The sequence below is a fragment of the Gopherus flavomarginatus genome, chromosome 2 (genome assembly GCF_025201925.1).
Source record: "Gopherus flavomarginatus isolate rGopFla2 chromosome 2, rGopFla2.mat.asm, whole genome shotgun sequence".
NCBI classification, from domain to species: Eukaryota; Metazoa; Chordata; order Testudines; family Testudinidae; genus Gopherus; species Gopherus flavomarginatus.
Window position 1 is genome coordinate 121,294,082 of NC_066618.1, and position 17,215 is coordinate 121,311,296.

Sequence of the window (17,215 nt, forward strand, 5' to 3'; positions counted from 1 at the left end):
GTAATCTTATTCTGGGTTTTAAATTATAGTGTGATCAAAATACCTCATCTCAGCAAGAGTGAGATTAAAGCAATTCTGAGGTGAAAATATCGTTACAAAATGTCTTGCATATTAGTGTGGTATTTGCTGGAGGAGAGTTGATGTCAAAAATTTGTCAAAGTACAGCAGTGTTCTGTCTGAGAACAAATATACGCATCCTTGTGAACGCCACTGAAGTTGATGGATTGAAATCATAGATGAAGTGGACTTATGCACCTGTGCCTTGCTCCTTTAAACCCTGGACTTCATGTTCTCAGTTACCCCATTAGAGATTTTAAGATGTGCCCTTGTATGCCTCTGTTACTTCCCCTGTGGACCTCCACTCTCTCCTCTACATCCTGTTGCAAGGCTGAGTCATATACCCAACTGCAGAAAACTGAAAAAAATAAATGGAGATTTGGGTTGATTTTATGTTTCTGTGTTTAGGGTTAAAAAGAGTTACTTTCACTTTTATTGCTTTACCTCATTTTTCAGATTCTTGAGCAAAACACCATCTCAGAAGCATTTCTTGGAGTCAAAATGCATGAACTGCTTCACAGAGTAGAACAGTACCAAAATAGTCATAGTTTAAAAAAGGAACTTTGTTCAGTTTGCAGAGACCCCAAGTCATATGGGTTTATCTCCTGCAATCATTATCTGTAACTAACAGGAGATAGTGTTTCTGGCATGATAAATTTATCTCTGGCTTCTTTTAGTTGCATTTTTTTCTCCGATTTTCTGTCTTTGTTTTTTAAGCACCTCAAGCATCTAACACTGACCATAACTACCAGAAAACTAATATTATCTGTTTGATTAGACAGTACCCCACACTTTCTCCTGAGAATACATAAAAGCTCATATGTTGGCTCAGTGTTGCATGTCCTGCATGATCATGTAGCCTCAACCAGAACTCTTCTGTATCTGAGATTATCTGCATATAGGTATCGCAGTGGAATTCATTCAGTTTTACTGATTCCCCATTTGTAGTTTTCATGTGGCTATATGGATCATACCTTCTTTTGCAGAGACCAGTTCCCATTGATGTTGAGGTCAATGGGCTTTTTGTTTCAGGATTATATGGCAATTACATTCCCCCCTCTCATCTCCCCTCCCCTCCCCCCGAAAAAAACAAAAATATAGAAAAGAATTGTGCACTTCTTTCAATGTCACTCACTGCAGGTAAAGAATTTAACTGAAGTGCCAGTTAGAGCCAATTCTTAATTTAACTGACCTAACTTGACAGCAAGTTGTATTAAACATTTAATATGTCCTTCTGTACTACATACTTTTCTTCTCTGCATATGTCTGACTATTTTTTGGAAGTTCAGACTTATGGATTTGCATGTAGTGGTTAATTAATTACATCTATATCATCACAAAAAAGTCAGAATTGATCCTTATAATATAACTTCTCTGATTTTGGTGGCTTATAATTCAGCCTAAATTCATGAAAAGTACACGCAATGTGATTTTCAGACTTCTTTTAATTTTCAAAACAATTGGTCTACAAGTCAAATTGTGCAAGCTGAAAAAGTAAGCTGTACACATTTGTGCTTAAGAAACCTAGTTAAACTAGCAAATGATTTAATATGTAATATGGTATAATCTGTTGTTAATATATATTATTTTTATAGCATCAGCTGAAAAAAGTTAGATTACCCGAGTAGAACTTGTGGGAATTTTGTCTTTTTGGAAATGAGTCTTTAGAGACGAGGTAGGAGTTAAGACTTTGTTTTTATAGTTTTGTAACATTTCTGTTGAATTTCATGGTGAGTTTAGGGAAATTTGAGATGATATTTAAAAGGAAAGTATTGTGGAAAGTCATTCAAAATATTGCCATACTTAGCCTCCATTCTGAATTTCCTTGCTTTTCTCTTATTGTAACATAAATTGTATGTGATTATTTTTATGTACAGTTTTGCAGTCTTATTTTCTTATTTACAAGGGCCTGAAGGTTACCTAGGGACAGAGTCACAAGATCCATCACACTTCATTTCTCAGCAACCTGTGGTACAAGAAGAAGAAGAAGTCATGATAGCTCATTCCCATCAAGAGGAAGCTGACAATGAATATGTATCCAGGGGGTGTAGAAATAAATGTCATTCACATTTACATGACACTCTTGGACAGTCAGATCATCTGAGTCACCATCATCATGACTATCATCATATTCTGCATCACCATCATACCCAGAACCATCATCCACACAGCCACAGTCAGCGCTACTCACGCGAAGAGCTGAAGGATGCTGGGATAGCTACTCTAGCCTGGATGGTGATTATGGGTGATGGACTACATAACTTCAGTGATGGCTTAGCCATTGGTAAGTGTTAATACAATTCTTTTGCCTTCTCATGTAATAACAGCAAGGTAAAATTGTTTCTCTGCTGCCAGTTAACTTCTAGTGAGAGGATATCAGATAAGAGTCTTGCCGTAATAAATTAGCCAATGATCTGCTAGTGGGTTTTGAATTGATCAGTCAAGGTTACAGATTGGAAACCTGGATAGCTAGTGCCAAACAGTAAACCATGACTTTGCTGCAGCTGAGAAAGGAATAAGGATAATGACCAGATAACTTCCCATCGTCTGTTTCTTTAAGAAATGGTATAAATATTGCTTTAATTATTTTACACTCAGAAGATCAGACCAAGATTTTCAAAATTAGAAGCCTAAAGATAGGCACCTAAATTCATGATTTAAGTACTTAAGTAGTTGGCCTCACATTTCAAAAGTGCTGAGCACCCAGCAGCACTCACTGATTTTAGGCTTGATGTTAATTCTCCCTATGCTTTGTTCATAAAGATAGGTGATCCCATGTCCTCAGTCCTATAGCCTGTCTATAGTAGTCTCCAGTTCTCATTTTAATCAGGTCATCGGCTTTCATATTTTTCCTCAAGCTTCATTGACATTCACCAAGATAAGAGTTCATACTTTAAATGTCCAGAGTCCCTAAGGCAGGGGTTCCTAAACTTTTTGACTCAATGTTTTAAAGTATATCCTGTGACTTTTTAAACCATAGCTTGTCTAAACGTATAACAATATCTCCTCTTCCTGCATAGTTTGTTCGTGTACCTATTCCTTCTCTCATGCATGTTCTATTGCTTCAGTTCTGTCATACTGGAATGCTGTAGTTTCCTTGGAAAGATTTAATGAGCTATTCACAAAAATCATATATGCAACACTGCATTTTGGACGTTAGACAAGTGAGGTCAGGTTGGCTGTCCCCTACCTCTCTCTAGCAAGATGGATAATGAGAATTTTTGACCTAAAGTAAGGTAGTGATGGGAGGGGGGGGGAATTTTTTAAATGAGTAATCAACACCAACAAGTCAAGATCATGGAAGATTAACAGTTTTCTAGATGCGCTCATTGCTCTACAGATGTTGGATTCATTTTTAATGTTGGGTTATTTGCAGCAATGCACTGTAGTCAGTTCAAGGGCAGTAGCTTTACTGTAAATCACATTGCAGAGCTGAATTCCTTTTTCTTGTTTGCATGAGGAAGGGTGACTAAGTGATAGTGTGTAAGTTATTTCTTTGGACTTCAGAGTAATTTTTCAATGATGTGGACAAACACACATTCTGTATCCAATTCATAATGTAATATTACAGGAGAGCTTCAGATCTAAAAATTTTTAGATAAAAATTTGACCACTGAATCTAAATTTTCCAGCTTATCAGTAGTGAAAACGTGGTTGGAAAAATAAGATTATTTGCATGTAATAAAAGCCAAGAAGTATCAATTATCCTAAGTATATTTGTGAGACATTTGGGAAAGGATGGTTTTGATGGATGTGAAGTAAAATACAAAGGTAGGCTAATGCAGTCTAACGAATGAGACCAGCCAATTTAGTAAGGCCTCATTAACGGATTCATGTCTAGACTACTAGAAAGATGGATTTTTTCATTTGATCTGTCTAAAATGTCATATGGGACAGCCCAACCTGCCAATCTTATGGGGAGGGAAAATCCAGGAATCTTTTTCCTAATGGTTCCAAGTATTTGAATGAAAAAAATATTAGTTTATTTTTGGTTGCAGGAAAATATTAGGCTGAAATAAACCTTCTCATTTGCAGTAAATGAGTTCTCAGATTCATAATGATTCCTTACTATATTCCAGCATGTATGTATTTGGTTTTATTGGACCTGTTTTTATTGGAATGGGATAGAACTCAAAGGTACTAAGGTATACTAGAATTCTGGTGGTATTATTGCTACAACATTAGACATAATAAAGGGACAAGTTCCTGCCACCATAAACAGAAGAGGTTTTTTTAATGGTGATGTGCTCTTAATAAATGGTTAAAATGTAGAACATTTTAACATTATAGGTAAACCTTTATTGTAACAAGCACCCTTATTTTTATTTAATTTTAGTCTTTTTTTTAAAGGAAAATCCCTTTTAGTCTATACTAAATGTTCTTGTTTTAGGGAGACTATTTTAGGTAGCAGCTCCTTGAGTTGAAGTCTAATCTTTTTTTGTTCAAGAAGCAAAAAGGCAAACATACATGAAGACAAAGGAGAAAACAGTGAAAAATAGGAAAATGCTGCTTCTGTCTCACTAAAGTTTGTAGTTTTAGTTGCTGGCTAATCACAGGCACATCATAGTATACAGTCTAATTAGCCAATTGGGAACCTGGCAAAGTCATTCTGGCTAGAGAAGGCAAAAAGAAAGAAGCCTACAATTGGAGGAATGAGATGATGAGAAGGGAGGGAAACTTTACCCTGTGGAGGCTGTAATAGTAGGACTCCTAAGCTTACGTTCCAGGAGTTGCTGAGGACACAACCATGGCAACAGTGATATCTTCTACCTCTCTCTTCTCATCTCCTAATCAGGACATCTTTCAGGATTAGGAATAGAGGCGTAATTTATCATCACTCTTTCCCATTGGGTGGTGATAACCATGATGGTGAAGCTTGTTAGCTCTCCTTGTTGCATGGACACTCAGTATCCAACATTCTCTCTGACTGCAAGTTTAAGCTAATTACAGAGTGATAACTTTAGCATGTCATAATCAACCAGTCAAGCAGGGTGGCTACTTATTAGGGCAGTGTTTCCCAAACTGTGTTCCACGGAATGTGAATAGGTGTTCTGTGAAAGAATCATAATTAGAGAAAAAAAAAAAAAAAAAGGTCTTTCTTTAAATTTTTTTAAATTTGGCATATTTGAAGCATAATTTACAACTCTTTTTGAATGACTATAATTTAACATAAAACTCTTTTTGGGTTATTGATGGATCTCATATTGAATATCATGGCGTAAAGAAAACGTGGCATGCAAGTATGTTGACGTCTATCCCTTTTGGGCATGTTTCAGCTAGTGACATCTCATAGACTCTAAGGTCAGAAGAGACCATTATGATCATCTAGTCTGACCTCCTGCACAATGCAGGCCACACAATCTCACCCATCCACTTTTATAACAAACCTCTAACCTATGTCTGAGTTTTTGAAGCCTTCAGATTGTGGTCTGAAGACCTCAAGCTGCAGAGAATCCTCCAGCAAGTGACTCGTGCCCCATGCTGCAGTGGAAGGCGAAAAACCTCCAGGGCCTCTGCCAGTCTGCCCTGGAGGAAAATTCCTTCCTGACCCCAAATATGGTGATCAGTTAAATCCTGAGCATGCAGGCAAGACTTACCAGGCAGACACCCAGGAAAGAATTCTCTGTAGTAACTCATACCCCTTCCGCTCGAGGCTGCGCGAACTGCAGTGGTATGCACACAACATTCTCTTTATGCCATGTTGAATATAACATATTCACTCAACACGTTCAAACCTGTGGGTCTTTACCATGTGTGCGATAAGCAGAACTAAACTAGCTTCACTCGAAATGATATAAATATTTGACAAAAATCATCAGTATTTCTAAATATTGTTACTAAACCTCATCACCATGGATTTGTGGCTAAAAGAAGGAACTTTGAAACGAAAAGCAAGTTCTTCTGGTACTCCAACTGTGGCTGAAATAAACGAGCAAAATAATGTAACACTTCAAAGTGAGGATGAACAATCGCAGTTTTGTGTTGCCAAAAAATCTGTTAGTACTAGTGAGTTATCCAAGGTGAAAGAATTTCCACATAAGTATATCGAAAAAGAAGCAGGTGTTAGAAGACCAAAACGAAAGTATGATGAAAATTTATTTTTCGGTTTTACGTGTGTTGGAAACAAAGATGTTCCTGATGCGCAGTGCGACGTGTGCAGTGAAATACTAGCAAACAGTTCATTGGCTCCTGCTAAACCTCGTAGGCATTTGGAAACCAAGCATTCTGAATACAAAGACAAAGGTACGTTTTTCAAGAGGAAGCATGACTCACTTGGAAATTGTAAGCTTTCGATGATTAAAAATGCTAAAACAGACAACAAAAGTGCAACAGAGGCATCTTTATCGAGTAAGTTACTGTATAGCGCTTGCTGGAGAAGCTCACACTATTGGAGAAACACTTATCAAGCCTTTTACGAAAGATATTGTAATGTGCATGTTGAGCGAGCAGTCTGGTTTAAAAAAAAATAAAATTGATCCTGTACGGTTGTCAAATAATACTGTTGTATGCCATATTAAAGATCTCGCTGATGACATAGAAAAAGAGCTAGTTTGCCAACTGAAAATTTGCCATGAGTATTCATTGCAGCTAGATGAGTCCACTGACGTTTCAGGACTTGCTGTGCTACTAGTATTTGTCAGATATAGATTTAATAATAATATTAAAGAGGGCTTGCTCTGTGAATCTCTGCAATGCAACACAACTGGAGAAGAAATATTCAACTACATCAACAATTTTATCAGAAAGCATGACATTAGTTGGGGAAAATGTATTGAGGGTGCTCGGACAATGATTGGGAGGATGAAGGAAGCTGTAACGCGAATCATAAGTGTAGCACCAGAAAGCACTAAGAGCCATTGTGTTCTACACAGACAAGCACTTGCAGTTTAAAAAAAAAATAAATAAAAAATACCAGCATATCTGAAAACTGTGCTCGATGAAGCAGTAAAGATTATCAATTTTGTCAAATCTTGACCACTTCAATTCAGGTTATTTAAAATTTTGTGTGAGGAAATGGGTAGTCAGCACAGAGCGCTTCTTTTACATATGGAAGTGAGGTGGCTATCCGAAGGAAAAGTGCTTTTGAGGCTTTTTGAGCTTCGTAGTGAACTACTGGTATTCTTCACTTCAGATAACTCAAGATGAAAATGTAATGACTGACAAATTCCTCATGGCTAATGAGACTTGCGTATCTTGCAGATATTTCTGCAAAATTAATCTGTCACTGCAGGGAAAGAATGTGACCATTTTTACTACAATGGATAAAATTTTGTCATTAAAGTAACTGGAATTCTGGGCATCTTCTGTAGAACAGAATAACTTTGACTGCATCCCTACAGTACCTTAGTTTCTTACTGGAATAATTTCTACAGTCCATGAAGAAGTTTACAGCACTTATGTGACTTGCAGGTCTCTCTATTAGAATATTTTCCTACAACTACTGATGATAGTGCTTGGGTTCGAAATCCGTTTAATTACAGCCAAACCAGTTGGCTTTACTGCGCATGATTATGAAAGCCTAATTGACTTAATTTCTGACTCAGATTTGAAACAAAAGTTTAAGGATCTTCCGCTGAATAATTTTTGGAGCAGCCTAATAGAAGAGTACCCTGATGTATGTAAACGTGCAGTTTGTGTGCTCCTTCCTTTTGCTACAACTTATTTGTGAGATGAGATTTTAGTATTATACTGCAACAAAAACCAAATATAGGAATAGACTTGATGCTGCGCCTGATATGAGGATTCAGCTTTCCAGTATTATTCCTAATATTCTGCATTTTTCTATCACAAATTTGCATAAACACCGATCCCATTAAATCCAAATTTGTATTTCTGTTTATAAAAATAGATTTTCCTAGTAAAAATCTAATTTGTTTCGTGTTTGTGTGTGTATATATAAAGTTTTTTTTAAATAGAACACTTTTTTTAATTTTGACTCTTGCACCTGATTTTTGTATGACTTTATACGCACTTTCCAGTTGGAAATTGTTAGTTCAAGTTATTTTAAATTTGTATTTTTACTTTATTTTATAAAACAAAACATATTTGAGCATAAATAACGCAATTTTTTATTTGAAAACCAAACGACAACAGTGTTCCATAATAGGCTAAAAAGTGTTCCATGGCCAAAAAAGTTTGGGAAAGGCTGCATTAGGAGTTTTTGTAGCTACGCCCCAGCAATAATGCCAGAGTTGTCAGCTGCTCTATAGATATTACATGACCAAGCCCTGACTGGGATGATTTAGTTCGGATTGGTCCTGCTTTGAGCAGGGGGTTGGACTAAATGACACTCTTCCAACCCTGTCTTCTATGATTCTTCTGTGTGACTGATGGACAGTATGGTGCAGTGCCTCCTGCTGCCAGTGGGATTTCTGGTTGAAAAATCTCCAGTCCCACCCTGCTGAATGCCATATGCTTCCATAGACTGCAGGCAGCAGGAGGGGAGATATAGCAGGAAATACAGGCTTCTGTGCAGCTAACTCAAGTTTATCTGACAGAGGAAGAGTGTAGCTCACAACTGTCAGCTTAATATTCCATCAGTTCACTTTGTAACAACTTAACAAGATGATAAATGAGCCAATAAAGTCTGGAAACTGCTCTCGCACTCCTATGCAGCTATTTCTGCTCATGTTTCTCCAGGGCCAGTAACAAGTGAGGGATGCTTCTGAGCTTGAGTTGCTTTTGAACCTCCTGGTAATGTGTGTCTGCTCAGAGGCAGAAGGGGCCTGTAGTGCTATGTGGGAGAGGGTTCAGACTTGAGGGGATGGTTTTGAGCTGTGAAGAGGTGAGGTGGCATGTGGGTATTCCTGAGTTGGTGGTTCAGGTGTGGGAACTGGTGAGGGTCTGGGGAGGTCCTCAGCTGAGTGTGGGGGGAGAGAAGAATTGGGCTGGGTTTGAAGGGTTGAGTGGGGGGGAATCAGTTGATGAATGAGGGTGTGGGTGAATGCAGTAAAGAGTTGGGGAAGAGTAGATTAAAAACTAGAATGCAGGGGAAGAGCCTATAGGTAAGGAGAATAGTAAAGTGATGACAGAGGGATCCCCTCCTTATTCTAGACAAGTGCCCTAATCTGAAAGGGGAATGGGTGCCCTCTTTTGTCCTGCTCACTTCTCCACTAGCCATCCCCTCTCCCCCATATCTCCCATCAGAATGCTTCCTTGAGATGACAACCTGAATTTTTCCAGTTTTCCACTTTGAAAAACATGATCACCCTGGCAGGAGAAGGTAGTGGGTATCTGGGCCACAGATAATTTGTTACCAGCAGCCCTCTGCCCCCACACACTTATTTTCAGCGTTAGTCACCACTGGAATAAAGACTAATATCCATCGGTTCCATTTATGAACATGTTCTCCCATCTTAACATCTTGGTTTGTTAGAGAGACAAGATAGGTGAGGTAATATATTTTATTGGATCAACTTCTGTTCGTGAGAGACAAGCTTTCGCGCTTACGCAGAGCTGCTCTTCAGGTCTGGGAAAGGTCTTCGTTTGTTGTTAATAGAATTATACACCTTACCAGAAGTCTTGAAAATCCTTAATCAGATTTTAGGACCTGGTATCTGCCTTTTCAGCTCCATTCATATGTACATTCATAAATTTTATATAACAGAGTTATGGGTCAATATTGCGTTCATGTTATCTTTCATCCACTTAAGACTTAAGTAAACCATGGTACAGGCCTTGACAAAAGACATTATGCAAATAGAGTTTTGAATACATCCCAGACTGCTTCTTCAAAAATTGGTAAAATACACTGCATATAAACTACTTCTTGAAAGTAGCAGTAGATAAGCCAAAGAATTTGAATTCTGAGACACATTTATTTGAGTCTTTGATCTGGAAAGAGCTTTCTTGTGATATTTCAATTGTTTCTTGATACTCAGCAGGGTTGACACAACCACAGAGAACAACCTCTCACCCGGTTTCAGTGCTAGATTTATTCAAGACAACATTTTGTGAAATTGAACAATATATACTCCTCGGGGAATTCTGCATCACTACACGTGTGCAGAATTCATGTCCCCCGCAGATTTCTTTGCCTCCCTGCAGAAGAATAGTAAATCACTGCAGGGCTGGGGACACCCCAGCCACTGGCTCCTACCCTGAGCCAGGATTAGCTGCTAGTCCCAGCTGAGCTGGAGGCAGGAGAGGATGGGACTTTCTCTTCCCCTGCAAGGAATGGCTGGGGCTGTTTCAGACCCACCTCCAGACTGAGGAAGCTCAGCATCCTTCCCTGCTTCCTGCCCCTATCACTCCTCAGCTGTGGGGGGAGAGGTCACTGTATGGGGAGCTGCTCCCATGTTTGCCCAACCCGTGTGCATCTGGATCTTCCATACCCAGACACCCCTGCCAAGCCTCACCCGCTACATCTACAACCCGCCTAGCCCTCCATACCCAAACCCCACCCCATTGAACCTCAACCAGTGCATCTGGAGCCTGCTGCACCCAGACCCCACCCACTCCTTGCACTCAACTCTCCACACCGACAAGCCCCACCTCCCAGAGCTCTCACATCCAGACTCCCATGTCACTGACTCCCAGTTAGCTGCACCCAGATCCCCACCCCACCAAGTCCCACTCCCCCAGCACTCAGACCCCCCTGCTGAGACCCTGACACCCAGACTCCTCTCCTGAGCCCCAATCACTTTCACCAGAGTCCCATTGCCCCTGCATCTGTAACCTCCCTCCTCCCCTCCCCAACAAGACTTTGTGCATCCAGATCCCCCCACACCAAGACGACCCCCCCCCCAAACTGTCTGCACCCAGATTGTCCAATGCAGAATCCTCTCACCCCACACCTAGATTCCCCCCACCCGCCCCCCCGGAGCTGCTGCACACTTGGATCCTGCTGGTTGAGTCTACCTGCCCCATACCTGGTGCAGAGGGGCGAGGCTCCAGGGTGTTTCTGGGGCAGGCTCAGGCCTTGTGTGGGGCGGGGAGGCTGCAGGGTGGTCTCCCATGTTCATGCAGCCAGTGGCCTGTGCTCCCCACTGCCATGCTGGAGCCTCTGCATTTACTGATTGACAAATAAAACTTGCAGCATTTTAAAATACTGTGTGTAGAATTTTTTTATTTTGTTGGTGCAGAATTTTTAATTATTTTGGCAGAGACTGCCCGCAGGAGTAAATATAGAACTGGCTAGTAAAAGTCATGCTTTTAATCTGCAGTGGCTTGAGTAAAGTTTAGGGTAAAGTTGGTTGATGAAGCATCAATCCTCTGCTTTTTTTGTTTTGGTATTTGAGACCAATGTTAGGTTTTTGCTTTTTAAGAAAAAGTGCTATAGGAGATGGGCTTGAAACAGAAATTACAAGGTTAAATTATTTTGTTATATAGGTTTGACTAGATGAAGATTGTCCCTTCTGACTTTAAAATCTATGACGAACGGACACGCACACAGTTTCACTTTTCTTTGGTGTTCAGCTATTTGGCCATTTCTGACCTAAGCTTGATTTCTTAAACTGTAACATTTTGGGTTTTTTTTTTGTCTTCTCACAGGTGCAGCCTTTACTGAAGGTTTATCTAGTGGATTAAGTACTTCTGTGGCTGTATTTTGTCATGAATTACCCCATGAGTTAGGTAAGACAGCACAATATTTTAGTAAATGATAGCTTGCTGTGAATTTGGGAGACATAAAAAGGATAATGCTTTATACCATAGCAAACATTTTTCTGAAGTCTTAAGAGGAAATAAAATTTCTAACCAGGATCAGAAGTGTTCACTCATTTTATAGCTGTTTGTAAACAGATTATAAAATTCATGAATGGGTTTACTATTTAGAATTATTTGCAAATCTCAGAAGTAAAGTTTTGTTGATCAAATCACTCAGTTTGCAAATATTCAACATGTGCTATATTTAATTACGTGGTATTATTTCTGTTCCTTAATTTGTGTGAGTTACGTGTAAATTGTGAAATTTGCTTCTGTCAAATATCTGCTTAACTTGATTTTTGTGTGTGTGCACAGAGGATAATATTGAACTGTTTGAATATTTGCTGAAAGGATGCTTAGGTCACAAATATTAAATCAAAATTCACTTTCAAAGTTTGAACAAATGTTGGTGGATTGCTTTTTCCACTACTCTTCAGCTCTAGCTCAGATCTTGACAAAGATTCCTGTCCAAAGTCTAATTTGGGGATATTGTTTGGAAATCTACGTCTTGAGTCTTTCTAGTCAGATTGGGTTAATCTGTGCATGTCTTACACATAAGAATTTACATATTACTAGGTTATAGGTTTGGGGCCTGGTTTCTGTCACAGAGAAGTCATTGGGAATTGGATTGGGCACTTAATCTTTTTTATCTCAATAGAACGAAGCTTGTCTTGTTTACTGAATTAACAGAGTCTGCCCATTGCTTAGCATGTTTCTGTGGATGATTTTAGAAAGGAATCTCATCAAGTCTGTCTTGGCTGGAAATTTGCTTTGACATAAGATTTTACCGGTTGTGGTATAAAATGGTGGGATTACATAGAGATTAGCCAGGGAGTCACATCCCCCAAAGAGAAGTGGTTTGCAAACATATACGTGTGTAATACGTAAACATTTTAAACCATGGCAATTTCCTTTACAATGAGTTTGGAGTGGCATTGGGATATTTCCCTACTCTTACCCATTTCAAATTAGCATTGCTATTAATCAGTGTAGTGAAACTGAGATACATAAGGTCACTTCTATAGAAATTAGTAAAGAAATTCTTAAGCAATGGCTGGGCTAGAGTATAAAGTATTTAGAAAAGTCACTGGATAAGTGGCAGAACTATGATGAGAACACATCACATGGCAATTTTTTTTCAAAATCCATTAAAGCCAGTTTGTGGAAAAGCTACTTTATGCAGTGTTCACTGATGTTGAATACTGCAGAATACTTTGGTTAAAATGATATACATTAAATCAGGTAAGTACGATAGTATGCATTTTCCAGAATACTAAAAATGTGATATTGTGCAAGACTAAATTTTCATACTATAGATTGTGGCTGTGAAGCAGTTTTTATGTGTTCACTGACTTATTTCCCCATAAATGAACAACTTATTTTGTGGACGAAAACTTTGAAGACAACCAATAATGGGCACTAAAATAGTTAAATATATTCATTCTAAGTGGTGAAAATAAATGTTACTGCACATGTTATAATAGTTACATGAGTGGGTGAAAGATGCTTTTTTTTTTTCTGCTATAGGAGATTTTGCTGTACTTCTAAAAGCTGGCATGACTGTCAAACAAGCTGTTCTTTATAATGCTCTGTCAGCTATGCTAGCATATCTTGGAATGGCAACTGGGATTCTTATTGGTCACTATGCTGACAATGTTTCAATGTGGATATTTGCCCTTACTGCTGGCTTGTTCATGTATGTGGCTCTTGTTGATATGGTAAGTATGTGACTAGAATTACTTGCTGTTTACATAACTGAGATTCAGAACCAATACCAAAATAGGTTTGTCATAACATAGGAAGTAGGTTTCTTTCCTCTAAGAGAATATTGGCCACATGTATTACACATTTCTTAACCTAAAGACTGACACCATTTAATTTGTTCTTAAGGAAACTTTTCAACACAATTATGGAACACAAACAAGTAAATAGACTGTTATTGTGAGTAGTGTAATGTGTTGGAAGTTGTGTGTCAAATAATTGAAATTTTATGCCAGATTGGAATATTACTAGAATTTTTTTCTGCTTAATCAAGCAAAATTCTCTGGGAATGCACATAACCACATTGTAAACAGTCTTTAGGCACCTGAATGTTATTGCTTTGAGTAAAATTGTTAAGGTTCTGGATTTGTTCTATATAGAAGATGTTGGAATGGAACATTAAAGGATAATGGTCTCTGATAATAAGTATTGAGGCAAAAACATTGTTAAAAAATTAACAGCGAGGGGCGGCAGAGATGTTTATTTTCAGTGAGACATTCCCCTGTGTCAGCCTGTTCTTTTAATTACTTTTTAATACCAGTTTTAGTGATGAAAATGCTGTGGCTGGTGTATTGGATAATGGTGCAATGGCCTGGTTGCACACTACTGGCATGATCCTGAGACATACTGCACACTTGCAATAAATCTTCAGCATTTCTCTGGATTAAACCAACACAGTACTACCACATAGGAAATTATTCTAATGGATGGAAATAACATACAAACTTGTTCTTGTTTCCAGTTTCTAGAACTATACTGCTTATGAAAATCAGATTATATTCTTATTTATAATTTTTGTAAATAAATCATCTATGCACCAATAATATAATTAGAAGACATGAATTTCATTTGGTATAATTCCTGAAAATAGATGGTTCTGATTAGACCTGTGCTACATCACCACTTTCCAAGTTATGATGAGCAGTTTGGAGGTAGATTCTGATATCCTTACTCATGTGAACTAGCAGTTTACTCCAAGTGGTGTCACTGAAGTCAGTGGGACTACTCAGAGTTTAAGATACTATTCCACATGTATGAGGCTGACAGGAGTAAGATACTACTCCACATGAGTGAAGGTTACAGAATCTGGCTCTTAATGAACAAGTCAGAATAGTATCAGTCATTTATTCTGAAGATGTTAATATATATATATATTTTCTTTTTAGGTCCCTGAAATGCTGCACAATGATGCTAGTGATCATGGATGTAGTCGTTGGGGATATTTCCTGTTGCAGAATGCTGGAATCCTGTTAGGTTTTGGGATTATGCTGATCATCTCTGTGTTTGAACATAAAATTGTGTTCAGCATAAACCTATAATTTTGGTTACCTGATGTTGAATTGAAGATTATAGTAGACTTGGTTCTGCTTTTTCTATTAGCTACTGTAAATGAGCTCTAGGCTTTATAGACTAGGCATTTTTTATTGATGGTTTTTTTCCAGAAGTAAAACTGAATGGTATAAACTGTTTACACATAGTGCTCAGCACTTTATGAGGTACTATCGAGAACTGCGCTAGTCAGAGTGCTGCACTGTTACACATGGTAAAAGTGCCAAATCCATAAAGGAGTATTACTTTTTTTTTTACAATTTTTATTTTAAATTATTGTTTTGTGAATTCATTTACTGCATGTAATAATTGTGAGATTTTAGCATCTTGTACTTTTTCCTAAATGGTGCTTGCTTGTGTAAACAAGTGAAATGGCCATGTTCTTGTTGTAGTATGAAATGCAAAAATTGTCTTTTTTATTTCAAGAAACAGTGAATACTCTTAACGTATGGGCATAGCGAGTATTGTAAAAGAAAATATTTGGAGAGAGAAATGTAATAAATGGGGTATAGCTATCAGCTGTTGTGGGAGTTACAAATCAGACACATAGCTTATCCAAAGTGTACCCAAGTTGAGTCAAAATATGGAAATTTCATAACAAAGCTTGCTGCAATAATGAAGCTGAAAGAAATTGTGTGTATAATCTATGTACAAGAAAAATGACCAGAACTACAAGCTGAGGCAAAGGGAACAAGAAACATGAACAGCTCTTTTTAGATAAATGGTGTATTTCATGTGGTGAGATGTGCTATCTTAATATTTGCATCTATATAAAACCAAACAGAAAATGGGTAAAATCTTGGTTCGTGTGGAAGTCAATGGCAAGGCCTCATTGGCTTCAGTGGGGCCAGGATTTCACCCATAGAACTTACCTGAAAAATGCTGCTTCTGCTGCCCACAGTGTTTGAGCTTGATTTGGTACATGTCAATGGGATGTCTCCCTTGTAATTTTGAAAATGGTAGTACCCAGGGGAGATTTGTAAATATTTTGGGGCATCTTGTATACTGCTTGGTAATTTTGTTTATCTTAAATATTCTGAACTCTCTGACATAGCACTAAGAATCTCTCTACATTTTTCTTAAATTATGTAGCTCAGCATTTAAGCCCATACACTCTCATATGCAAAGGCATCTAGAAAGAACAAAGCAATTCAAACCAGCCAAACCATGAAATCACGCAGTCTTCTCACCGGTGCGCAGGAAATATAGGAGGCGTGGGTACACGGAACAGGGGTGATAATTTGTGGATGCCAGCCCTGCAGAAGGACTTTGCCTGATTTCTCTTTTGCTTTTTTTCCTTTTGTATTACAAGACCAGTAGCTGTTCTTTTTCTGTGGGAGTTGGAGAACTTGAATCTGCTCTCCATGTCTCTGCGGGCAGCATTCCATAGTATATACTCTTTAGTGCAGCTCCTGCCCTGCCTGCTTTGTCTATGCTGCTCATTAGTGGTGGATTTTTTGAGTAGTTGGAAAGGGGGTCCTATGTGGAGCTGGAGGGCATCCTCTGTAGTAGCTTTACCCCTCTGCGGGATCCCAGTATGTATTTCTCCATGGTGATGAAGATTGCTCAGGGGCTTTCCATTTGAGCAGTGTGTTCCAGTTCCTTTTAGCTCATCATGTTTACACTTTAGACAAATTTTCTTACTAAACGGTTGTGTGATGAACATTAACCCTACCTTCAAATCTCACTACTGAACATGTTCACTAGCATGTGGTGTCAGAAAGGAAGGTTTGGTACAGTCTTAGATTCTATCATAATTACACCTGAATAATGGAGAAAGCTCATTGAGTGCAGTCTTTAGTAGAGATGATTGGTTTAGTCCAAATATGTTCACTTGACAAAACATTAGTATTCTCTGTTACCATTGTCTGTGCATGCATCTGGTATTTGTGTTATATACTTGAAATGGGAATTCTGAACCTCATCATCCTTGATCTCCAAGCCAGCTTTCAGAGGCTTATCAAAGTAATAAAGTAAATAAATGTTTAATTTGAAATTGTCTATTTAGTGTTGCTGGGTAGAATCTGGGTTTTAAATGCGGAACTAAAACTTGCCATACTCAGAGGTTTCAGTGTCTTCCCCACAGCCCTTTTGGACCTAAGCTATGTAATGCAACTTTACATGAATTAATGAAAATAAAAAGAGAAGATTCTAATCGCTGGTGGTTAGATTTCTTTTGCATGAATTATACACTCCAAAACAACCTAAAATAAGCACTGATCTAAAATTCAATTCATTCCTCACTCTGTTCTGTTCTGAAGTCTCAAAGAGCCATACATCAGTATTAGAGAGACAAGGTGGCTGAAATAACACCTTTTACTGAATAAAAGATATTACCTCACCCATCTAGTCCCTCTCATTTCCTGGGACCAACACTGCTACAGCAGCAATGCAACTATACATCAATATTGACATCTCAGTA

General features: G+C 38.3%; 1 protein-coding gene across 4 annotated transcripts in view; it reads left to right on the top strand.

The window, feature by feature from the left end:
• Nucleotides 1-16,789, top strand: part of SLC39A6 (solute carrier family 39 member 6) — a 33,544-nt gene extending 16,755 nt beyond the window's left edge. For all 4 annotated transcript variants that reach the window (XM_050938187.1, XM_050938188.1, XM_050938186.1 and 1 more), the window contains exons 7-10: nucleotides 1,964-2,341; nucleotides 11,551-11,631; nucleotides 13,231-13,421; nucleotides 14,631-16,789. In XM_050938187.1, the coding sequence (XP_050794144.1) occupies nucleotides 1,964-2,341; nucleotides 11,551-11,631; nucleotides 13,231-13,421; nucleotides 14,631-14,783 (803 nt within the window). In that variant the 3' untranslated portion in view covers nucleotides 14,784-16,789. The remainder of the gene's footprint in view (nucleotides 1-1,963; nucleotides 2,342-11,550; nucleotides 11,632-13,230; nucleotides 13,422-14,630) is intronic.
• Nucleotides 16,790-17,215: the final 426 nt, after the last annotated feature.